This window comes from Bactrocera tryoni, chromosome 1 (assembly GCF_016617805.1).
Source record: "Bactrocera tryoni isolate S06 chromosome 1, CSIRO_BtryS06_freeze2, whole genome shotgun sequence".
Lineage (NCBI taxonomy): Eukaryota > Metazoa > Arthropoda > Insecta > Diptera > Tephritidae > Bactrocera > Bactrocera tryoni.
The window spans coordinates 67,322,839-67,349,889 of NC_052499.1; the positions used below are offsets into that span (position 1 = coordinate 67,322,839).

Genomic DNA, 27,051 nt, shown 5'->3' on the forward strand with positions numbered 1-27,051 from the left:
AAAACTTTCGGGAAGAATATTCTTCGGAGTATATAATATAGGTTTAGTATAAGGTCTGTATTTATGTTTCCGCGGAAAACTGCTAATTTAACGAGCCAGTGGTATATCCACTTGCAAGTCAAAAATAATTTTTTTTTTTTTAATTTTTTGATTCCTTTGATCTTGAGAAGCACCTACGAAAAGAGGTAGGTGTAGATGGTTTTGCTTAAAATTAGCTAAAATTCAAAATCCCTTAAACATTCACCAAAAATTAATTTGACTCATGCTCAAATTAACTCAAATTACTCCATCAGTTGGTTACCTATTCAAGCAGAGGCAACAGCACCCTAAATGTAGGCAATACTTAATTATTTATACTAAATCATAAAGATGAGAAAAATAAAGCCTACTTATAGGCTGGTTTTATTAAGGTCACAGCATTGGCCGACATAATTGATCAATCGAGATCGTCTGGAAGGCAGGACAATGAAAAAGATTAAGCAAGAGGAATGTAACATAAAAGGATTGTGTCGCTATAAAGGATTAATGAATATGACTCAGAAAGGTGCAAAATGACCGCGTGAAACCAGAGAATTTTAATAGGAAAATGTTCTACTATAAAACACTTTACGCGGTTGATTCTTAAAAAAAAATGACTAAATTAAACATTTAGTTAGTAGTTAAATAACGGAACTTCAAATCAAAGCATCGTGGTACCATCAAATTTTAGTGACAAGTTTGAAGGGTTTATAGTGTGTGTTAAATGAGTTTGATCGAAATTTGTGTAGAGCTAAATAATTGTGTTGAACTAAATCTAAGAAAAAAATCTAAAATTTGAGAAGACCCTAATGAAGCTGCAACAAATTTTTAAGTACCCGAACCTGCTCTTTAAAACACTGCGGACAGAGCCTTGACGACTTTACAAAACATAAATTTTATTTTAAAAGAAATCTAATTTTTTGCTTTTCTCCACACAGGTCTCATTGTTGCCGTCACTGTCTTCTTGCTGGCACAACTCGCGGTCATTGCCATCTGGACCTATCTGCACCAACGACGCCGAAAGCAACAACACTACAGCAACGAGGGACTCAGCAGCGCCTCCAGCTATGGTTCACACAATGGCGGCTCGACAATGGTGACCAGTGTGCCGAATGCGCGATCGGAATCGTTATGCAAGCTCTATGATAGCGGTTTCGCAGGACGACATGGACGCCAATTCTAGACGAGTACGCGAAATGAGAACAGAAAAACACAAAGAAGGCAACAAAGAAGAAAAATAGATACGAAGAGAACAAACGATAAACCACCTTATAAGGATTTATTGAGTAATTGAGGCGAAGTGCTGGTTGGTTGGTTGGTTTGGGGGTAGAGTCTGAGGAAGAAAAACAATATTCTTGCCGCAAGTAGTTAGAGGGTGTGATAGAACACTTAATTGATGCAATATGACGCAAACTATAACGATGAACGCCATTAAGGAAGGGAAGCAAGCGAAAATGAAGTAAAGGCGTTGCTTAGCAGATTTAATATTCGATTTAATATTCGAGGTGCGTTCAGTTGAAACTCACATGGTGCCGGATAGTAAATCTCATTGGCAATATTATAACAATACACATGGCTAATATTGAAGTAATGAATAGTTTATTATTATTGCGAAAATAGGCAAGAAAAACTATGAAAAATATATGAAAAAAGAAGACGGCGACGAAACGAAGAAAATATAGGAAGAAGAAGAAAAATAGTCTAAAAACCTAGTTTTAAGTTGTGCAATGAAACAGACTCAATTGCAATGGAATATTTAAGCGAAAATCGAAAGCAATAAGACATTACAAAAAAACATATATTTATACACACACACATGCATACACATAGGAAAAATGCGTTTTTTAAACAGAAAAAAGGACGACTGATAGTTAAAAATTCGTATTAATTTTCTTTATGGAAATTGCAAAATTCAAAGTGCAGCCAATTAAGGAAATTTAATACGATGCCACAACGGCTTGCAAGCTACAGCGTGTTTGCGCCGCAAGCGAGACTTAAACTTAAGTAGATTTTATGCATACATATATAGCTAAGATAACGGTAAATGCAATTGAAGACATGAAAACCCATTTAGCTTGTAGAGTTGCTGCATTTATTGAGAATTTTAAAGTAGTTAAATCCAATCAATAGTTCTAGAAACTAGTTTTACGAAACACCCATAAACGCAGTGTAAGCGAACAGCCACAAAGCAACACACACACACATGCATAAATAAACACATACCACAATCAGAACAGTCACAAATAAACACAGCTGCGCCACATACCACACACACACCCACACCCACACGCAGGCACATTTTTTATAACGCATTAACGCTTAAGTTACACAGTTAATATAACTGTATGCAATATAATTTAATTTAGTTATGCAAGAGGAGGAGAAAATTACGCGTAATTTGTATGCCACTAAGCTCGACTTTTCACTTGTCCTTTTTTCTAACACACATCAGGCAATAACAAAATTTAAGCATTATTTATGTTTCATTTATTAAATTAATTACAATGATTTTGCTTTTGTTTCAAATTTTTGGAATGAAATTCTGCTTATATAATTTATTCTCGTAGTCTCTAGCCTTAGTTTATAATATCGAAATACTTATATATACATACATATGTATAACCGTATGGCGGTGGTGGTGGGCCGCCAGTTTAGTTAATATAATATGTTTAGTTAACGCAGTAAAAGTGCAGTTATTGCCTAAACCACGCCTCTTTGTGCTAAGCGTGAAAATAGATTTGAAATTGGTGTGAAATTTCAAAACTGTCATAAACAATTCTTTAAGCAATTCACATTTTGTACTCTTTTTTTTTATAAAATTAATAAATAAATAAAATAAAATAATATTAAATTGTGTGTGGTTTTATTGCCAAAATAAAATTAATGAACAAGAAGAGAGTCGCTGCACAAAAGCTATAAGGAAACAGAAAACAACGAAACACCAAAAAAGTTTCCATTCAAAGGCTTGATATTGATCGGCCATTTGTATGGTAGATATGTATATGCTATAGAGTTCCGATAAGAACAATTTGTTAGGAAATTATAGTTTTGCCTTTGAAAATAAGCTGCGTAAAATTTCGATATATCTCATCAAATGAAAAAGTTTTGCTCACGAGGACTTGATTTTGACCTTTCAGTTCCTATGCCAAATATGTATGCATATGCTATATTGGTCCGATATGAACAATTTTTTCGGAGGTTATATCGTTGGTTTTTATAATAAACCACCCCCCTCCCCCCATATTTTGACCTGGACTCGGATTGACGTATGGAACGACTTGTGCAAGAACTGAACCGGCTTGACCTTCCCAAGCGATTCTTTGCTTAGTTCTATGAGCTCCTGAAAAATTCCAAGATTGAAAAATTTGTTCAGCGAAGAAGCCCATTTTTAGCTCAATGGATATGTAAGTAAGCAAAATTGCCGCATTTAGGACGAAGAGCAACCTGAAGAGATTCAAGAGCTGCCATTTCATTTAGAAAAAAACAACGGATTGCTGGGATTTGTGGGCCGGCGCAATCATCGGTCCATATTTCTTCAAATGATGCTGGTGAGAACATAACAGTCAATGACGACCATTATCGTGTCATGATAACCGAATATTTGTTATCTGAAATTTAAGCTCGTGATGTCGGCGAAATTTGGTTTCAATAATACATTACTTCTCACACATCACATCAATCAATGGATTTATTGCTCACTTCGGTGAGCAGACAATCTTACGTTTTGGACCGGTCGATTGACCACCAAGATCATGTGATGTCACACTAGTTAGACTTTTCATGTGGGGATATTTAAAGTCTGAATCTTCGTTTCAGGCCTTGGAGCAAAACATCGCGGGGGTCATTTGCCAGTTACCAGTCGAAATGCTCGAATGGACAAATTAAACTCAACGGATGGACCATCTGAGGCATTAACCCGGCCAACATTTGAAAAGGATAATCTTCAAAAATAAATGTCGAGGAATGTTCTTTCCAATGGTGGTAAACATTTCCCATTAAATTTGAATTTTCTGTGTTTTTACTTTCAAAAAGTAGGGAACCTCAAAATGAACCACCTTTTATATGCAGCGTGGGCAGAAGCTGAGAAATGTATAAATATAAAGCAAACAAGCTCATTTGTCATGGCGTATACGTTACATAACACTTGTATGACCAAATTATAATCGAAAAAGTCTTTTCGTATTTATAACCAAATTATTACTTATTATTTTATATTTATGTATCATAATAAATAAATAAACAAATATGTACCATTTTGGTCGACCACTTTTTGCTATTTTTCCTAGAGACATTACTCCATCACTGTAAAACTTTCATCAGTGTAAATCGAAATTTTAAAATTTCCAGAACGGAAGCGAGCGAACCATTGTTGTGATACACGAACTGATACAGCATCGTCTCCGTAAACTTCACAAATTTCATTGTGGGCTTGTGTGACATTCTTCCCTTCTTTACAAAAAAATTTCGAATTCGAATTTCTTCATTATTTTCACTTATTTTTGTACAGATCTAACTTTTTTTCAACTTCCTCGAATTTAATTTTTTTTTTGTTTAAAATGAAGCTTAAAATCTCACCTTTCCAGCACTGTATGGTATAACACAATGTGATACGAAAAGACTTTTTCGACTACCCAGGAGACCTGCTGGCTTCGTACTTCATTGCGATGTATAAAGATAAATATTTCATATAATTTTTACAATTTAAGTCCCATAATTGCAATGCAATTACCACATTTGTAACCCGCTCAGTAAAACTTTAGTCGTGTAAAAATTTAGTTTTCAAGATTGCAACTGATATTATTCAAACAATTATCTTAACATAAACTCTAACAATATAGTTCTCATATTCTTAAGAAAAATATTTATGAATATATATTATATATGTATATAAAAGTAAGTATGTGAATAAAAAATATGTATAAGGCTCAATCACTTTACAAGCGTAAGTGGGACGTTTTGTTAAACTTCTAGATTTATTTGTATATAGAGACTATTTAATAAAAAAAAAACTTAATTTTAACAACAAAAAGTAGCTGAGCTTCGTGTAAGTGGCAGGTGAAAAAATTCCAAATCATAAATTTCATTTTATTTCTAACAACAAAATCAATAATCGCTTAGAAATCAATCAGCTACCAAAGTACTGACTGTCCACATTTAGCATTAGACTATCCAAAGCACAGTTACCCTGCGCAGCGCGCGCATTTTTGCCATCAATAACGTCCTGATGGTTCTCACTTTGATTGACAGACTGACGCACATTGCCATTTTCGTTATTTTCGATATTGTCAGCATTTTCACCGTTAGACGGTTTGTCATTGTGTTTAACGTTATTTTCACCATTTCCACTTACCCTTAAACGACTATCCGCCACCGTCCACACACGCGCGCCATAATCATTTGAGGTACCCAGTATGTAAGTGCCAGTCGAGTCGAAATCCACGGAATTTATGCCGGCACTGCTGCCACCCAAAACTGCGCGCGGCTCCTGCGCCACTGTCAAAGACAAAAGTGTTAAATAAATTATGATTGTTATTTTCAACAAATGGTGTGCTACAATAACAGCGCCTACCTTTCCCCACATCCCAGAGTTTGACTTTGCGATCGCCGCCGCCGGTCGCCACGAGGCGTTCGACCGGACTCCAGCGCACCGCATGCGACTCATTGTCGTGCGCTTCGAATTTCATATATATTGTTGTTGGTATTGAGGAAGACACTAAACACGGATTTAAGTTGGGCTCATGCAGCGGACCCAACATTTCATCGAGATTGTAATAGTCAATGCCGCCGACTGCACCGTTATTGCCGCCAGCTGTCAACGAGATGTTATCGCCGTCGTCGCCGCCCAACTGTGAGGGGCTGCCCGAATTGCGATGCTGTGAGTTGGGTTCGCGGACGGCGTCTTCGAGATCACGTTTCAATTTGTCCGAACGTTTTCTGAAAATTGACGGCAGTCGTTTTCTAGATATTTAAAAGTGGGAGTGCACAATTTGTTTATGATTTCGAAAACAAAAAGAAAGAAAGAAGAAAAGGAAAATAGTGGTTTTTTCGATACACAAACAAAAAATTATAATTTTAAATATTTTTTTTTTTAGAGTTTTCTCTTTTTATTTTGTTTTTGGTGGTGTTTTGATGCATTTTGGCAATCATCAACGTTACTGGTGTTGTTGTTTTTGCAATATTGCATTTTAGTCTTCTTGTTTTTGTATTCACAGATTTAGTTTTATTTTTGCATTTGAGGAGTGAAGTAGCAAAGCCATTAAGCGTTGGGTACATGGGTGACAGGATGAAGAGCGCACCGAATGCTGGTGGTGAGTATCGTGAGGCGAAATGTCAGTATGTCAAAATGACGCAGGCGAATTTTACGAGACGGATGCAAATAACTTTTACTTGTGTGTGTGTGCGTTTAAGTTGTGAATTTTTAATTTTAATTTTTTGTTTTTGTTTTTTTTTGCGATTTTTTGTTTACATTGGCAATATTATGAATGGGGCATGAGGTGTTCAAATGGCTCACAACAACGTTAGCGCTAAATCAGAATATTATTATTTTCGAAATCAAAGGCAAATAAGTGATTGTGATAAATTATAAAAATAACAATGAAATGAGCGCATGCAATTATACTTACAGACTTGCACACAACCACGCATGCTAGCAGTTGTTGGCATGCACATACATACATATATACATACAGACATGAAAAGGTATGCAACTATGTTTTCTAGCACTATAAATTATAATTTTTATTTTGAATTTAATTATACGCCACTCATACCAAGTTCGCACCCATCACACATACATATATACACATATGCATACTTATATACTTACATATTTACGCTTGCCAATGATAAATAGGTGTTTAATAATTATGGCATGTCTATAAAATAGTACCAATACCAAGCCAATTACCAACCGTAAGCCGCTAAATACGAGTATGATAGGCTAAATGTTTTCAAGCAGACTCTGAGCACGTGCGGGAAAAACTAAACATATTTTTTAAATTAATACAGTAATGCACATTTTAGGGTGGTCCTAAAACGCAGAGGGAAAGCTTCACGTCCAATATTTTAAAAGAAAAATTTGCTTTTGCTTAGGTAGGGTGGTCCACAAAACTTCAAAATTCTTTTTTAAGAACCACCTTAATGTTCAAAATTAGTTTTAATTTTAGATTAAAACGATACCGACAAAGTACATATTAAAAAAAGGGCGGTCCAAAAATTTACCGATTTCTTTTTTAAGAACCGCCCTAATTTCTTAAATTTTTTTTAACTGACATGCAATGAAAAAATTATATATTTATATTTTTTTAATTTAATTTCAGTTACACTATAATTGAAATTAATATTTTATTTTATTTTTTTTAATTGAAACACGAAGTTTAGTGGGTCTATCACTTTAAAAACAAAATCGGCTGCTTTTTTATAAGCACAGAAAAGCCACTTTGTGTCTTACTCATTAAACTTATTAAATTAAAAACTATAATTATAATTAGATAATATAATTTAGTTTACTACTTACTAAAAACATAAAAAAGCCAAACTGAAAAAAAATTCCGAACGAACGAAAAAGACCGAAAAAAAAGTTAAGAAAGTATAGTGGTAAGGTTTGCGTGGCCACGAGTGTATGTTGGGATGAAAGTCAAAAAGAGCAAAATCAGGAACCACACAGTACTTTAACTGGATTCTAAAAAATATTTTCATATACGCGAAAATTTAACAGTTCTTTAAATGTCTGAGCTTGAACTACTATAATAACTAATTTTCTTTCAGTTAGCAATTTACAGTGGCCTAAATAGCTCACTCATAAAGTTCTAGTCAGCCATAACCTAGAATAATAATAAAACAAGAAAAAAATTGATCTCAGCTGCACTTCGGCAATAATACCATTCAGTAATTCTTATAGCAAGAAAAGAGCATAGTTATAAATATATTTATCTCGATTTCGATTGGTCAGTTTGAATGTCAGCTAGGGCTTTAGTGGTCCGATTGGGAAATTAATAGCGTTGCCTGGGAAAATAATTTATGCCAAATTCCGTGAGGATATCTTGATATAAAAAAAATTCCATACAAGGACTGAATTTTAATCGGCCAATTTGCACTGCACTTGTATGCTATAGCTATCCAATATCGGTGGTTTCTATAAATGAGCAGCTTCTTTGGACGTGAGCAAAATTTCAGACCGATATCTCAAAAACCGAGGGGCTAGTACGCATATGTATATACAGACAGACGGACTTGGCATCAGTTCATTTCCGACATTTCCGTCTGGGTGTTACAAACTTCGTGCTAAACTTGATATTCGAGGTGTGTTCAAAAAATAACGGGATTTTTCGCTTTTTCAAAGAAAACACATTTGTTCATTCGTCTTACACTTTTCAAACTCGATTTTTGTGTTGGCCTTTAGCCTATTAGCGAACTATCTTGAACCCTTTAAGGTTCGCTTTATTTTTAGAAAAAGGTAAAAGTCACACGGAGCCAGGTTTGGCGAATATGGAAGCTGGGGCATCTTTACTGCTTACAGCTGAAATTTGTATCGTAATTAGGGGGCATATAAATCAACATCATTAAAAAATTGTAGAGAATTGGACTCTCCAAACCTGTTCGGTGTATACAAAATATTACATAACTCAATATAGACCGATGCTTGATCGAAAAAGCTTCTTAAGGGATTACATGAATTTACGGTTTTCAAAAAAATAAATATTCTACTTTCTTATTAAATTCCACAAGACCTCCAGAATATTATCCCAAATTTTCAAGTTGATCCGAGTAATTGTTGCGGAAATACAGGCTTTAGAACTTGTGCGCTCGAGGCTAGCTAGGCTAAGTCTTTAAAACGCGGCTTTTTATTGATAACTACTAAACCGATCTTCACGAAATTTCAAACAGGTCTTTAGTATGCAATTATTTAAGACTTGGTTGAAGGATTTTTGTTTTTTAGAAGAAAATATCGCGAAATTTTCACTGAAAATTTCATATTTTGTAAAAATATCTGTAAAAAATACAATTTTCAGTTTTTTTGGGAAAATGAAATCAACGACCGCTTGGCAGTACGGTAACTATACAGATTGACAGATTGCAAATTAAAAGCTTGGACGGTAGTCGACCTCCAGGAAAAGTATTTTAAAGACGGATGCGAAGAAGTACATCAAACTAAATGGAAACTATTTTGAGAAATAAATTGATGTTTTTCTTTTTTTATTTAGTAAGTATTTAAAGAACCGCCCTCGTGTTTCAAATATCTCTTGTACTTTATAACGTAAACAAATGGCACAAAATTTTAGTCATTTCAAAAATATTAATATTGAAAATTTGTAAGCGTCAAAAATAAATAAATTCAAGGGACACACATTTTGAGAATTAATTACATGTTGGAGAGAACTCAAAAATCATGTTTATATAGGTATTTGTTTAAAAATAACCTTGTTGGCTACAAATGGGAGGAAATCAACAAATAATTATGAACTAAATTTATAATGTGATCAAAAACACATTTGTCGATGTGCCATAAATATTTTATTTTTGGAATCGGGGGAAATTTTGTAATGGCGAAAGAAAAGTTGAAGCAATTTGCTTGAATGCCAATTTTCTAAATTAATTAATATATATAATACAATTAATATGTATTATACTTAATTAATTAATATAAAAAGTAAAAAGAAATTTTGAGCATTACCAGATTTTATATAAATATATAAGTAACTTAATTGTGAGCCAAAGGTCGAAGTATAATAAGAAGTAAAATCGAAAATAAGAATTCACGAGTACATTCTACAGAAAATATTTGAAAAGGTTGCCACTTGTTTGAAATTTTGATATTAGTGCGAAATTTGTAGTTAATAAAATCATATTAAAAGTTTACGAAATTAAAGAGCTTTAAAAAGGCTGACTGCAGGAACTAATTTTTAAGTGGGTTGCCACATATTTCAAAATTTTATTTTCATTAAATTGATGAGATGAAAAAAATTTACATTTCAGCATAAAGAGTTTTAAGAGCACTATTTATCGCTAATGTTTTCAGGAGTGTTACCACCTGTTAGAAATTTTCATATTCGTTGAAAATTTAAAGGTTAATAAAATAGAAGATGCCTAAGAAATTAAAGAGATTTAAAAAGGCTGACTTTAGAAAATAATTTTAAGTGGGTTGCCACCTATTTCAGAATTTTATTTTCATTAAATTGACAAAATAAAAAAAATTACGTTATGGCTTGAAACTGAGGGGGGTTTAAGATGTTTTCAAGTTGGTGTTGCCACCTGTTTTAAAATTTAATATTCGTTGAAAATTTTAAGGTTAATAAAATATACATAAGATGACTAAGGAATTAAAAAGTTTTAAAAAGGCTATAAGAAATAATGTTTAAGTGGATTGCCACCTATTTCAAAATTTTATTTTCACTAAATTGACAAGGCAAAAAATTTACAGTAAGCTAAAAAAGTTTAAGAATACTCTCTATGGATTATATTTTCAGGAATGTTGCCATCTGTTTCAAATTTTCATTTTCGGTAAAAGTTTGGATGTAAATAAAATATAAAATGTCTAAGAAATTTAAGAGTTTTAAAAAGCTTGACTGTAGAAAATAATGTTTAAACGTGTTGCCACCTATTTCAAAATTTTATTTAGTATTTATTTATTTATAAATTAACAATATATGTAGATAAATCGAGCTCAAGAGGTTTCAGAACACTTTCAATTAATAATGTTTTTTTAAAAGTGGCTACCTGTTTAAAATTTTTATAATTGTCGAAAATTTTTAGGTTAATCAAATCTTATAAAGCTTATAAAATAATTTTTATTTCAAAAATTCAAGGTTTTTTATTTTTATTTATAAATCAAAAAAATTTAAATTGAGCTTTTAAGCTAAAGAGTTTTAAGAATACTTCCTACCGATACTCTTTTTTTTAGAATATGGCAACATGTTTCAAATTTTTATTATAATATGTATAATTTACATGCACATTTTTGAATATGCTACCAAACTAAACTGGCTTTCGAAAATATTTTAAATAGCGCTGCCAGCTTTTTCAAAATTTTAATTAATTAAATTGATAAATGAAATACTACAAATCGCCGACAAAGGAAATTTTTTTTTTGAAAAATGCACCTGTTTTTTTAATTTTTTCAGACAAAATTTACGACCCGAAATCTATCAGGGCTTGGAAAGTAACGAAGAGAACAAAACAAAGAAAAAAAATATTATACTTATTTTATATTTATTTTTTTTCTGCTGCTCGGCAACAATCATTCGCATTCACCAACATTTGAATATTATTTTTGTTTCGTCTGTATAAAGAAATAGCTTCGTCGGCCAATCAGTACAATAATAGAAAGATTTAAGGACGGAGTGACGCGTAAAACGATTTATGACACAATAAACGCAATTCCAAATATAACAAAAAACAAAACATAAGCACAAAAAATAAATGCTAAAAAATGAATATTGATAAATATATAAGTACGTATGTATTGCTGTATACTTATAAAACCGTTTTATATGCAACAAATACAGTAAATGTATGATAAACAAACAATAGAGAGAGAAAGAGGGAGAGAGAGAGCGGGCGAGCGAGCATAAAACGTATACATTCCACACATTCCACATGTTCCACATGAGACCACATTCCACATGTTCCACATGAGACCACATTCCATATGAGTTGTTTTTTTTTCTTGTCTCCAACACACATGTTGCCAATGGCGCGCGTACAACGTTGGTGAATTTGCTTATTATTAAAATATGCATTATTTATGTTGCTAGAAAGTTAATTAGTTTTTGTTTATTTTTTTTTTTTTGTTTGGCTGAAATGTTTGTTTGCTATAAAAATGTACGGGAGACACTGTTATATGACGCTTTAGTTGTATTTTTATTTTCCCACAACCGCAAGTGATTAGATAGGATATTAAACAATGAGAAACAATGTGTCCATCAACCAAGTGATAAGAGCCAAAAAAGTGATTTTCTTTTATTGTAATTATTTTTTTATAATATTTTGATATTTTTTTTTGTTTTTGGCAAAAGTACATACTACTTTTTTGATTAATTTTATTTAAGCAAATTTAATTGAAATTTGAATTTTTTCTTCGAGCAAACTTTTTTACTTTACTTAATTTTGGAAAATATTTTTTTTATAAATTCTTTTTGAAACATATTTTTTTAATTAATTATTTTTGAAAGATATTTTTTTTAATTAATTAATTTTGAAAATTATTTTTTTTACTTTAATTATTTTTGGAAAGTATTTGTTTTAGTTAATTATTTTAAAAAATATTTTTTTAACATTACAATTAGTTTTGCAAAATATTTTTATAAATTAATATTTAAAAAAATATTTTGGAATTCATTATTTTTGAAAACTTTAATTAATTATTTTTTAAAATATTTTTAAAATAATTATTTATGAAAAAATATTTTTAAATTTATTTTTGAAAAATATTTTTTAAAATAATGAATTTTGAAAAAATATTTTCTTAATTAATTATTTTGAAAACTTTTTTAAATTAATTTTTTTTTTGAAAAATATTTTTTTACAAAAAATCAATGAAACGCTACTTGTTATTAAAATCATTAATCAGTAAAAGAGTAGACTTTTTCATTTATTTTGCAACAATTTTAAATATAATACAATTTTTTTAACAAAAGAAATCAAGAAAGATATTTTTTTAAAAAGCAAATTTCAAAAAACACAGAGTTAATTGTATAAATTTTAGCATTTTTTAAAAAAGAAGAATTTTTTCGATTGTTTTATATTACAACAACAGCAACAAAACAAGAACAATAACAACAATTCACACACCATACAAACTCACCTAAGGAAATTCTCGTTCTCCTCGTTCAATTTGTCGGCATCCTTCGACTTGTAGCGCATCAAACGCTCCAGAAGGCAGCGATTCTCGTCCTGCAGGGAAATAGAAATACGTTTAGTAAACACCTTACGCATTTTGCTTAGCACTGTTTGCAATTTTTCAGAATTTTACAGGAATAAAATTAAGTTTTTTCAATTATATTTTTGTTTAATTTTCCAGCTTCGTTGATAACAAATACAACACTAATAATATTTTTTTTATTTTTAGCAGATTTTTTTAAACTGTCTAGAGACAGACTAAACACCAATTAAAAAAATTAAAAATCTTCAAAAATAATCCGTGAAAAGTGTGAAAACGCGTCGTAGGCGAGTAAAATACGAAAACGAACGAATGCAGCGGAAAAGCTAACTGCCAGGCCATAGCTACCAACCAAACAGCTGGAGGCAACGAGAGGCACGACCAAAGCATACACACACGCACACACAGTGGAATACTGAAACAATTTTAGAACGTGCAAGTGAAAAATCTAACGGAAAATGTGCTGAGTAAGTCAATTCACACACATAAACAAATATATATAGTATGCTTGTATGTATGTAGGTACGTTTTGACATGACGCCTGGTGTCCCGGTGACTAGGTTAGTCAGTGGGTTGCTGGTCAATTGGTTAAGAGTTTGTTTATTTTGCCATTGAGCGCCATTTGTCAGCTGATGGACCCCGCGGTCAGGCTATAGCTATGTATGAATATAGGTAAAAGTATGCAAAAGCCTGCGCAGTCAAAGACATGTTTGTATGTAAGTATGTGGCGAAAGCTAACCTTTGGCACATGTGTGGGCGCGGTTGTGCGTGAGTGCAAATAATTCGACGATACGCAACAAAGCTTTGATAAGTTCAATTAATTAACAAATGCCGGTAGAAAATAGGTGTGTGTGCTCCCCACCGAAAGCGGTCGATGAGATTTTTTACTTAACTTTCAATCGATCAATAGCCAACGAATTATACCATATCACGGAAGGAAATAAAAAATAAATTTAAAAAATAAATTAAAAAAAATAAAAATAAATTAAAAAAATTAAAAAAAATATTAAAAAAAATTTAAATAAAAAAAACTTTAAGAAAAATTAAAAAAATGTTTAAATAAAAACACTAAGAAAAATTAAAAAAATAATTTAAAAAAATTAAAAAAAAATAAAAATATTGAAAAAAAATAAAAAATAAAAATATTGAAAAATAAAAAATTAAAAAAATTAAAACAAATTTAAAGAAATTAAGAAAATTTAAAAAATGTACAAAAACTTAAAAATTAAAAAATAATAAAAGTGAAAATAAATGCAAAAAAAAAAAGTAGTAGCAGCTATACGCTATAGTGACTCGATCTGAACAATTTTCTCGGAGATTGCCCCTTTGCTTTGGATAATAACCCATGGCAATTTTGGTAAAGATTGCTCATCAAAAGGAAATTTTTTCCAAACGAGCACTTGAATCTTATCCTTCAATTTGTATGGCAGCTATATGATATAGTGATCCGATATCGTCAGTTCCAACAAATAAACAGCTTCTTGGGGGAAAATGAACTGATCCAAAATTTCAGATCGATATCTCAAAAGCTGAGGAACTAGTACGCATATATACAGCCGGGCATGGCTAAATCGACTCAGCTCGCCACGTCAGTATATACACATAATTTATAGAACCCCCATCATTTTTTTCAGGGTATTAATAATCTCGTAGCAGACTAAATAAACCCCGTTCAGGGTATAAACATTTTTGATATTATTGTCATTTTGCTCTTTACACATGAAATTTATCACTGGGTATTTTTGTCTGTGAATTTTTAATAGTATTAAATTCTTTAAAAACACAAAAATATCCAATATTGGTTTGCACTGTCACTTAGGGAATTTTATTAGGTATGTATATAAATTTAATAGACAGATTTTCGCTACTTAAAATTCATTCAAAAATAAACTCAACTAAATCAGTCACTTATGTATACGTGCATATGGAGACCATATAGCAAGTAAATATTTACTAAGGTATATAATATCAAAATAAAACTGCGAAGAGAATTTAAAAATAAAAGACACCAGCGAAAGCAATATAAATGTATCAACTCGCTTTAGTAGAAGAAAGTGAAGAGCTACATACATACATAATCGCGTGCTGGACATTGATGGGTTTCGGATCGTTAGCTGGCACTCAATGTGTTGGCTCTGAAAGCCCTATAAATTACAAAGCGATGCGCAGAAATAAACTTCAACACACGTACACACATACAAATGTGTGTATGTATCGTATATATATATGTATATTTGTCTATATGTTTCTGGTGGGTGTTACATGCCTCGTCCACACCAACGGCTGTCAGCAATTTGATTAAACGCGCACCGCTAACTGTAAACGTATGGTTTTATTCATAGTTGTAGCATCAATTTTCAATGTCACGCAAATATTGTGAAATGAAAAGTGAGTCTGACAGCAGTGAGAAATTATTATTTTCCTATATCACACATTTTGTTTGTTTGTATGTATTTAGTATGGGCGCACATATACATACAAATATGTATAATTGAATGGAAAGTAATAAATTAAAAGTATTATATTTTTTTTTTTTTAATTTTCAAGTACTAGTTATGAAACTAGTACAAATTGGACCACTTGCCTTAACATTTCAAATTTTCAAAAATATTTCTCAGACAGTAATTTTAATATCGGGTGATTTTTTTGAGGTTAGGATTTTCATGCATTAGTATTTGACAGATCACGTGGGATTTCAGACATGGTGTCAAAGAGAAAGATGCTCAGTATGCTTTGACATTTCATCATGAATAGACTTACTAACGAGCAACGCTTGCAAATCATTGAATTTTATTACCAAAATCAGTGTTCGGTTCGAAATGTGTTTCGCGCTTTACGTCCGATTTATGGTCTACATAATCGACCAAGTGAGCAAACAATTAATGCGATTGTGACCAAGTTTCGCACTCAGCTTTTACTTTATTGGACATTAAACCAACCACACGAATGCGTACAGTGCGTACAGAAGAGAATATTGCGTCTGTTTCTGGAGAGTGTGGCTGAAGACCGTGAAATGTCGATTCTGTCGCCGTTCGCAGCAATTGGGTTTGTGTTATTTCGACCACATGGAAGATTTTACGCAAAGATCTTGGTGTAAAACCGTATAAAATACAGCTCGTGCAAGAACTGAAGCCGAACGATCTGCCACAACGTCGAATTTTCAGTGAATGGGCCCAGAAAAGTTGGCAGAAAATCCGCTTTTTTATCGACAAATTTTGTTCAGCGATGAGGCTCATTTCTGGTTGAATGGCTACGTAAATAAGCAAAATTGCCGCATTTGGGGTGAAGAGCAACCAGAAGCCGTTCAAGAACTGCCCATGCATCCCGAAAATGCACTGTTTGGTGGTTTGTACGCTGGTGGAATCATTGACCGTATTTTTTCAAAGATGCTGTTGGACGCAACGTTACGGTGAATGGCGATCGCTATCGTTCGATGCTAACAAACTTTTGTTGCCAAAAATGGAAGAACTGGAACTTGGCTGACATGTGGTTTCAACAAGATGGCGCTACATGCCACACAGCTCGCGATTCTATGGCCATTTTGAGGGAAAACTTCGGAGAACAATTCATCTCAAGAAATGGACCCGTAAGTTGGCCACCAAGATCATGCGATTTAACGCCTTTAGACTATTTTTTGTGGGGCTACGTCAAGTCTAAAGTCTACAGAAATAAGCCAGCAACTATTCCAGCTTTGGAAGACAACATTTCCGAAGAAATTCGGGCTATTCCGGCCGAAATGCTCGAAAAAGTTGCCCAAAATTGGACTTTCCGAATGGACCACCTAAGACGCAGCCGCGGTCAACATTTAAATGAAATTATCTTCAAAAAGTAATGTCATGAACCAATCTAACGTTTCAAATAAAGAACCGATGAGATTTTGCAAATTTTATGCGTTTTTTTAAAAAAGTTATCAAGCTCTTAAAAATAAATCTTGAGCGTAAATTTACTTATTAATTAAAATGTATGACTATAATTTAATGCAACCGCGTGAGTTGGAATTTATCCAAGTTCATCATCAACAAGTGGGAATGTAAGCGCTAAATTTATGTATGTACTCAATACAATATTAAGCATTAGAGTGGGTCGACAATTTTTTTAGAAAGTGAAAAACTCGTTTGCGTTAAAATTTTAGCTTTTCTAAGAAATGTTGTCAGTATATACGCAAATTAGTCTCAGTTTTTGAGAAATTATCTGAAATTTTGCACACAACCTTCTCTTCCCAAGAAGATGCTCATTTGACTGTTCAAAATCAAGTTCTTTAAGGGTTTACATGGCTATAGGGGTCTCAAAAAATTTACAACACCTCTAGCATATTGTACTAAATTTTCAAGTTGATCCGTGTAATAGTTTCGGAGATACAGCCTTGAGAACTTGTGCGCTCGAGGCTAGCTAGGCTAAGTGCGCCGTCTTTAAAAGCGTTTTTCTCGAAACTGTGTTTTTGAAGTCGGATGGCAAGATTTCTCGAGAACTACTTGAGATACAGTTCTTAAAGACTTGAACGAAGGATTTTTTCGATTACTATTTGAAAAAACAAAAAACAATTTCGCAAATTTGTTTCCTTTGTCCAAGCTCTAAGTTAAGGTTTTAACACTAAAACACGTTTCTTTCACTTTCCTAGATGATCCTGTAAGGAGTTATGCTGCCAAAGCGGACGCATTTTTTCCGGGGGTCACCGGAAATGGCGACGCAATGGCCGAGTTTAAAATTTTTTTTTTTAATTTCAGAATTTCTTTGTTAATAGTGTATGTTTGTAACAATAAAAAACTGTAATAAGATATTTCAGTTTTTATATGTATAAGAAAAAATTGTTGAAAAAACGCTGTTTTTTGCCCGATTAAACCCACGTAACTCCTTAAATTTTGGTTCTGCTAACGTTTTTTCCTATTTTATAATTTTTTTATTATGCAAAATTTTCAAAAAATGTTGTTGTTGTTTTTGTAACTTAATTATATTTAATTAATAATAATAATTTAATCAGATTTTATTCTATTTCTTTTCTACTTCTATTTACTTCTATTCAGCGACCCGTCCTAATATTCATACAAAGTCTTTAATTTATTGGCCAAGATTAATTGTTAGCGAGCATAGCACATTCTTTCATAGAATGTAATTTGCATAAGAATTATACTAAAGTTATAAAAATTTTCTTGACTTTCTCAGCTGTGACTGCTTCGCTCACCATAAGCATGCGTTCTCACTGAGCAGGTTTTTGAATTCAAGTTGTCATAAGTATTATATAATATATTTGAAATAGTCAATTAGCAGGAAGTTAATATAATTAACAGTTAAGATTTGGTTTGAACAATTTTTCACTTATGTAATCGTAATGTATTTGAATTACTGCATTAAATATTGATTTATTGAATTGTAAGACATTTTTTCAATATATGTAAGTAGCTGTGAGGAAGCTAATAATCAGCCGTTCTGCAGAGTGTGTGCACTTTTTTCTGTTATGATGTCAGCTGCAAGGAGGGATACCGGCAGCTTTATTGCAGTATGGAATTATCGGCGTAAAAACTCAGCAGTGTTGCCGGCAAAAGCGAGAAATTAATTAGAAAACTTACGGTTCTCAATGCCTAGTAGAGAAATATACATATGTATATGCATGTGCTTAAGTATGTATGTTTATTAGGGTGGGACAAAAAAGTGATTATTTTGTTGTTTGTTACTGAAAAATATGTTCTTTGACACCTCTGAGAAAGTCTCTCTTAGTGTGAGCTATTAATTGTGACGAGAAGATTCTTCGCCCTACAGTTTTCTAGTTTTTTCTTAAAATAATCTTGTTTTATAACCACCCTAATGAAGAATATATAAGAATAAAAAGATAAATTAAAAAATACTTTCAGATATGCATAATTGAATGCCAAACCTATTTACTCACTTACTCACTTACTACAATTGAGTGCTAGCTGCTAATTGTCATTAGACAGCGAGGGCCAATAACCGATATGCAACCAAAGTGGAAACGCGCCGCTTATAGAGCAGTAGAAAAGGGTGGTTCAGATGCAAATTTATAAGGAAAATAGAAAAAAAGCAAGAAATTTTTTTTTGGTAATAATGAAGCTACTGGAAAGCTGGCAACCAGTTTTTTACCAAACGTTGAATGAGCTAGATGCCAGGCATTTTCAGTAGCAAGTAGCAGTGTGGAATGGACACACTAATCACCTTGGTAGGGTGCAAGGCCCATCTAAAATTTCTGCCGTTTTTTGGGTCCCGGCCGGCACCCAGTTGCAATCCAACTCCGCACTCAACTGGCAAAGTGTCATTTCTTCGCGTTCTAACCATTACTACGACGATACTCCCTGAGGGGCCAGTCGGCATGAGCAGATTGGAGCGAACTCCGAGGGCTTCTACCAGAATTTAATCCCCGGTCAGATTTCGTATCCGAAAGTACTACCAGTTGAGCCTACATACTGTTCTGGACTGGTGACCAGGGGTTGGTCCCATACATACACCTCTCATACAAAAACTAACCCTGATTCTCTTTTAAATGCCTTCTTCGCCTAAATAATTCACGCGCAAACAATCCTAACTGTACAGTATTCCGACTAGTGGAGATCTAAACGTCCATCCAGATCCCTATTGTCCGAGTGTATCGTGCATTCTGTAATTACATACACCCAATCCGCGAGCCAAAAACCCAGACTCAGACAGAATCTGAAGACTGAGTTACCCGCAACAAACCTAATTTCTCAGATGTACTCGTAAATCACTCGACCGTTAGGAGTATTGTGCCAACGGTCTTGCCACCCAAATCTGACCTTATAATCTAGAAGCATCCTGCTCCCTAGATATCCCTCCCTCTCCACATCATCATGTATTTCGATACAACCGAAGTTAATGTTCTTTCTTGTTGTTTAGGTATCAACCACGGAAAAAATTTTTTATTTTCTTTAAAAATTTTACTGCGTATTTTTAAAATATGTATACTTTTCCCTTAAAATTAAAAAAAAAAAAGAATTACACGGTATTTTTTTTTTTCATTTCCAAAAGATCACCTTTTTTTCAACTGTCACACTGCGTGTGGCCTTAATATGCCGCTTTTGGCACAAAGACATAACAATTACTGCAGTGTTATAACTTAAAAGTAAACTCCCCAAGCCTAGACACTCACTTAACGTAGCAATTCCCTCATTTCTATCGCCCTGTATATACTTTGTTTTGATATTGCCTATAAAATTGAAAACTTCATTTTCAGCCGGCGACGGCTCATTGCCCTTGGTGGCATAAGCAATTTACGAAAACTCATTACGAATCGAATTTGTCAGTTGAACATGGAAACGCTTGTTCAACATATGTATGTATGTACGTCCATATGTACAGATATATATACATATGTGTAAAAAACATCACACTCAGCAAAAAAAAACTATTCATTCATGCATTTGTTCACAGGTGGTTACTGATTTGGCATGATGCATGAGCATGAGATACGGAAGAAAGTGGCAGAACAACAACAACTAGTTCATTGACCGGCCCAAATCAGCTGTACAGCTGTTAATTACAAAAAATTGTAAGGCCAGCAATAAATGTGCAAAATAACGGCGCAAAAATAAATATATAAATATATACTACATACACGATAATATAAATACATACAAACATAAAAACACATGAATAAGCATACATTATAGTAAATGTGGGGGTAAGCATACTTATATGTATGTATGTATGTAGATATGTAAATTTTTATGTAGCATAATTAAAAGGATGAAAAATTAATATGCATATATGTATGTATGTACATTTATACCCCAAGCAGGATATATTGAGTTTGAAACCCTATAAAATATATGTATAAGTACATTTATAAATGATCAGCATGTTGAACTGAGTCGATTTAGCCATGCCTATCTGTCTGCTTGTATTACGCAAACTAGTCAACAATGTTTGAGATATCAATCTGAAATTTTGCACACGCTGTTTTGTCCTCAAAACGCTGGCAGGCGATATCGGACCACTAGGGCATACGTTCCCATGACAGTGAGCCTACGTAACCGAAACGGACCTGGATTTTTATATCCGCTCAAGAATTGTCAACTTATCAGAATTCTGCCTCTACAACAACAACAACCACTATTCCATATACATATCTGCTTCACAGACGACTGATCGATCAAAATCCAGTCCTTGTATGGAAAACTTTTATATTTGATAAGATATGCATCTTCAAGAAATTTGGAATTATAATCTATTCCAAGATAATCCAAGACTGCGGTACAATCTCCGAGGAAATTTATAAAATCGGATTATTATAGAATATAGTATATTATTATTATATACATATGTATGTATACATATTTTTCAGATCGGACTATAATGGCATATAGCTGTCATAGAAACTGACCAACCAAAATCAAAATAAAGATCTTTTTATTCCCTTTTGAGCTATAAGAAATGTACCTGTGAAGGGTATTATAGCTTCGTTGCAGCCGAAGTAAAGTTTTTTTGTTTTTAATATACATTTTAGTAATTAACATAACAGTAATGTACATATGTATATACACATATACATACATGCGTTAATTGATCGCAATAATCGCCAGAGCAGCAACAAATATTAATTCGTGCAAATTAGTTTTAATTGAAATGCCCAAAACATATTAGGTTCATTAACCGCTATGTTCAGAGCTTGTCTTGGATAAAGCATAGCGGCTTTTTGATTCCAAGTAAAAGTCCGTTACTATAACAATCGGTCTGCGCCACCGCAACAAAATGCGGTTTTATATGCGGCCACGGTCTGTCAACTGTTGTTGTTGTTGTAGCGGTAACATATCTACCGCCCAAAATCTTTCAAATTGACGGTGTAGCTTAAAACTACTTGATAAATTATTTTCAAATTTCATTTCTTTAAAATACGAATACCTAACCTCAAAGTGTTCCGCAACAAATATATTGTTTTAGATGTTATTATTGTTTCCTATATCTGATTAAACAGAAATTGCTAGGGTAAAAGTTCGTGCTGTTGTTGTTGTAGCGGCAGAATTCTGCCGAGTTGACAGTCCTTGGCCGTATAAAAATCCGGCACCGTTCCGATTAAGTAGACCCGACTGTCGGGGTAAAAGTCTGTCGTCGTCGTTGATGAATCTGGGTCATGCCGTTATGTAAACTAAACTTTCGAAGCGCAAATTATATTATAGTGTTTTGAAAATTTGTATTTTCGTTCAAAATATGACATAACAAGTTTTTAAACCAGATATTGTATGAAAATAATAAATTTTCTGATATATTTATAACGGTTCAGAGCTGAATTGAACGTTATTTGATGGGAAATTTAGAACAAACTTGAAAGTCAGTTCTTCAAAACTGTTATTTTTTATAATTTATTGTAATATTTTTGAGGTTATCTTCTAAAACGAATGCCAGTACATCGAATATTAGCTAAAAAACTTGAATTTTAACGTTTTACAAGCTTCTCTGAAACATGTATTATAATTTTTTGAAACATTTACTATAAGAATATTTTTGAGGTTATTTTCGGCAGCTGGTGTTATTGGAGTGAAACAACTTGCTGGAACACTACTCATGAACAGTCCTTTTTTTTGTAAATAATATGGATAAAACTTCGAAAGAGAGCCTTTTGCATTACAACAACAGCAGCTTACAAGATTTTAGAATTCCATACAAGCCTTACTTTTTTTAAACACGAAACTAGTGATCTTTAAACGATTATTTTTTCGTCGAAAAAAATCGTTATATTTCTAACATTTTTCAACTAACTATGATAACCGATAACCATTTTTTGAAAATTTCCTTTTCGACCGTTTTCTTTAAAGTTCACGACAGCACTACGGTATGCAAATGAAGCGCTATGCAAATCGACAGCACATCAGTCATTAGACACCAATATGATTACGAGATAAACTTTTGCATAAATCAAAAAATATTAATCAACGCCAAAAACAAGCAGGCCATCCACTACAAGCGCCAAATAATTCGCTGTTTTGATATAGAGATTATGCTTTCGATATGATTGCTTATTAATTTGACACTATGTATACGAACACGCTTCTACGAAAATAACGAAATAACTACATACATACATATGTACATGCATTAATATGAATGGTGATATTTTATCAGCTGTCAGCCAAGTGCTCCATTGTAAATGAACAAAAAAGTGAAAGCGTCAAAGCATATCTAACAACAAAATATGCATACACACGTTAAAAATTATACGTATGTACATACATACATATTGATAACTTATCAATTGCGAAGCGTCAGCGTGGGTTATAAAAGTATCATAAATAATAATGAGGCGATATAATAAGTTGACGCTGCTACTAACGAGCTGTAGAAGGGGCACTATTGTGCAGACTTGTTAAACAAAAATTAAAGAAAATACATACATACAAACATGTGTAACTCCATGCACATACATGCATATTTATATAATTTAATGATTGAAAACTCAATTTATTCACAACCATATCGGTTATGAAAATGTATGTAGTTGCTAATGACTCAAGTAATGAAGGCAATAAGCACTTTTAAGCGAGTATGCGCGAAATATTAATTTTTTTACTCAGCAATCGCACAAATGAAATAATTTAAGTCGAGGCAAGCACATATTTCACCTTTTTTATCGGGTCACTTTCAATATAGTGGAGAATAATATTAACAATTTAGAATAAATACACACGATTTAACGGACTTTTTATAAAATAACGCAAAATTTTAAGATGAAAATAATTTTTGAAAATAAAGAGTTCGAAAACACCCAAAAGTAACAAAAGAAAGTGGATTTCAAAATGAACAATTTTGAATGAGACTACAGAGTGTTTTTAAGCACAAAAAAAACGTAATTAAATATTAGAAATTATAATATTTGATAATCATTTCACTACAGATTAATTATAAAACGTATTTTATAATTATATTTATTTAATAAAAAACATAGCTATTAATAAACAGACAACTGCTCAAGCGGAGATATGTAACTGCTATGAATCACGCGGTTATTTACAGAAATGCTTTAAGCGGTGCTTGAGATTCAAACATTTTCATACATATTTACATAAGAAGATGTATAAGTAGCAATTTCGCAGACCCCGCTATTGCCATTAATATTTTGCCGCTTTGTGTATTTATTATAAACATTATTTGCTGCGAGCAAATAGAATTAAGTAATTCGATCTTGATGCCTACAAATATGCGTTCAAACAACTGAACTGCCTTTCGCACAAACGTTTTCTTCAATGCGATACTCACCTGCACACCACGCAGTTTCTCCTCCAAAGAGCTGAACGCCAACTGGAGCGCAGTATGTTCATCTAGCAATGTCGTATTAAGTTTCTTTAACTGATCCAAGCTGGATTTCAACATTTCTACTTCTGCACGTAATGAATTATTGGCCGATCGTTGTTCGTTAATACTGTAAAAAATGCACACAAACACAAATATGTTAGACAAATTTGTTTTCTACCTTTTATGGGTGTAATAAAATTGGTTAGATAAATCGTAAAATTAGATACGAATACGCACATTAGATCCTTTTCCGCTATCTGCTTTTTCTGCTTCTCCACGCTGAGATTTAAGTCAACAATCATTTGAGAATTTTCTCCTTTACGTTTATGTAAATCAGTCAATTCTTCCTGTTGTGCCAGTAGTTTCTTCTCCAGCGCTGCAATGGCTAATTGTGCGCCGGTAGCATCTTTACCGCCACCTGTTGAAAGTGCTGTGCGCAGTTGCTCATTTTCAACGGAAATTTTTAAATTTTCTGCTTTCAGCTGAGAAGCCTGATCAATTAAACGGTTATCTGGAATAAAAACGGAAAGCATTAAAAAAAAACAGCCACGCATATTAATTATAGAAGCGGCGAGTGTTGTTTGTGATTCTTATCAATATATTAGCATACAATGACTAATAACCATTTGGATGCTTTGATATTGCAAACTTTGCTCTGCCTTAATATTTGCACAGATTTTTTGCTTACTTTGCAGAATAATCTCTTTTCCTCTGGTTTCATTGCGATTTCTGTCGCGTAAGCGATTAGCGATACACTGACGCCAAATCGGCTCTTCTGTGGACATCTTTGCTTAGGTTATTGTTGTGTGTGGGTGGGCGTCTATACACGCTTTGCCGGAATTTACATACACTTTGTAGTCACTTTTACTTGTGACGCTTTAATCCTTCGAATGCGTTACAGTGTTGCTTTCTGATCCTTTTTGTTTTGATTGTGAAAGTTTGCCTTTGGCTTGTTCACGCAGGTCGTATGTGTTGTTTTGTGCTAAAGACGTTTGCTCACAGAGACCAGTTGTTTCAACACACACTTTTCGCTTATAATTATCACAAATTACAACACATTTTCAATATCGCACTTTATGCCCTCACACAACAACCACAGAGAGTTGCACTTGCACCATATAGGGTATAAATCGAAACACTCCTTGGTGAAATTGATAAGAAAATTAATAGAAAAAAAACTACGGAACGAAAATCACATATTTGTTAAGTTCCCACAAAATTTGTTTTGATGTTTGACAGCTGACTGGGTGCACGATATGCCACACAACAGGGTTGCATCAGTGTGTACATTGTGAATGAGAATTGTTTACATGACATGAGTGGCGAATTATTGGGATTGTGTGACAAATATTTTAAATATTATTTATAAATATATTTATTATTTACTTTTTTATGAGTGAAGTGCAGAAACAACATAACATTAATAAAATTTAGAAGAAAAGTAAAATATTATTTCAATTCAAAGAAAACTTACGTGAGTGGAACAACTTTTGACAAATTCACTAAATTGGGCAACATCTATAAGTTGTCAGAAAGCATTTAAAGACGTTGTTCCCGGTTAAAACGGTATCAGCTTCCTGTGCAAATCACAAAATTAGAGAAATTAGAAATTAAATTGTTATTTTTGATTAAAGAAGTGCAAAATTGAGTGCAATAAAAGGTGTAAAGTGAGAATGAGTTGAAATACCCGGTAATTGTAAAGACTAAAAGTGTTTTTAAATACATTCGCGGCAAAATGTGTTGTGAAAGTGGCTGCGGCATACAATTCGTCTGTGTATGTGTTTGCAGATATTTCTTTCCCATTTTGGGTGAAGTATTTGTGCAACCGCGTCAGTTATAGCCGGCTAATATGCCGGAAGCAATTCCTGCTAGTACGGATTTACTATCAGTCCACCCACAGGTAAGTCCATTTACAGCATAGTATTTGAAAATTGATTGTATTGTAATATAATGCGGATGAGGTTAGAAAGCTTTGCCAAAAACAAAAAATGCATGCCCTAACTACATATGTAGGTAGTGTGCATGTTCTTTTCATGCTGAAAACATATGAACATACGTATGCAAGTATAATATATGTGACCTGGTCTACGAAAAGGGAGCTAACGAGCGAAAACTGGTTTTCTGGGAAAAACTGTTAAAAATAATCGTCAGTTTCTCGTTATCTCATTAATTGTTCTCCTTTTTTTTTTTGACACCTAAGCCCCATTTCCGTAGACCAGGTCACCTATAGTATATGTATATGTATGTATGTCATTTGAAGATTACAATGCGTTTTGCTATTAACTGTGCCATAACTACATACTACATCGTTTTATAACCTCAAATATGTGCTCGCTGAATGTATCATTTTTTGAAAGAAATACTAATACATTTGTAAGTAACATGAAATTTTAATGTTGACTGAAAGAAGTGGTCGAGGAACTGTAATATTAATATAGATATGCATATAAACAAAAAAAGTGTTAAAGTATTGAAGTGCCGAAAATAATCTCAAAATATGTGCTCGCTGAATATACAAAATTTATAACTAACACAAATTTTAGAATCTCAAATAAAATTATAAAGTTGTCCGAAAAAAGTGCTGCACTAGAATATTAATATGGATATGAGTATAAATAAAAAAGTGCTAAAGTATTTAAATGCCGAAAACATCCGTCATTTGCGATTAGGCACGAGGCAATAATTTTCCAAATAACAATGCTCGGCCTCATGTTGCTAGAGCGTTTAAAAACTATTTGAAAAGCAGCGAGAGGGGAGTTTTACCTCACCCACCCAAACCTTGTCCCTTCTGACTACCATGAAATAATAATAAAAAATAAATAAATTGAAACCCGAAGCGAAGTTTTAATAGAAAAATATTTTATTGGACAATTTAAAAATCAATCCATAGAAGATTTTGGAAAATG

General features: G+C 32.9%; 2 protein-coding genes across 4 annotated transcripts in view; one reads left to right on the forward strand and one right to left on the reverse strand.

Annotated features, from left to right (window-relative positions):
- Positions 1 to 1,338, forward strand: part of LOC120782482 — a 59,239-nt gene extending 57,901 nt beyond the window's left edge. The window contains exon 7 of the mRNA XM_040114779.1: positions 957 to 1,338. Coding sequence (XP_039970713.1) covers positions 957 to 1,201 — 245 coding nt within the window. The 3' untranslated portion in view covers positions 1,202 to 1,338. The remainder of the gene's footprint in view (positions 1 to 956) is intronic.
- Positions 1 to 25,353, reverse strand: part of LOC120782483 (autophagy-related protein 16-1) — a 243,578-nt gene extending 218,225 nt beyond the window's left edge. For 2 of the 3 annotated variants that reach the window (XM_040114780.1, XM_040114782.1), the window contains exons 1-6: positions 24,834 to 25,353; positions 24,383 to 24,656; positions 24,110 to 24,272; positions 12,821 to 12,909; positions 5,588 to 5,976; positions 5,369 to 5,511 (exon numbers count right to left, since the gene is read on the reverse strand). In XM_040114780.1, coding sequence (XP_039970714.1) covers positions 5,369 to 5,511; positions 5,588 to 5,976; positions 12,821 to 12,909; positions 24,110 to 24,272; positions 24,383 to 24,656; positions 24,834 to 24,930 — 1,155 coding nt within the window. In that variant the 5' untranslated portion in view covers positions 24,931 to 25,353. The remainder of the gene's footprint in view (positions 1 to 5,368; positions 5,512 to 5,587; positions 5,977 to 12,820; positions 12,910 to 24,109; positions 24,273 to 24,382; positions 24,657 to 24,833) is intronic. The other variant, XM_040114781.1, reaches the window with a different exon arrangement.
- Between the last annotated feature and the right edge of the window lie 1,698 nt (positions 25,354 to 27,051).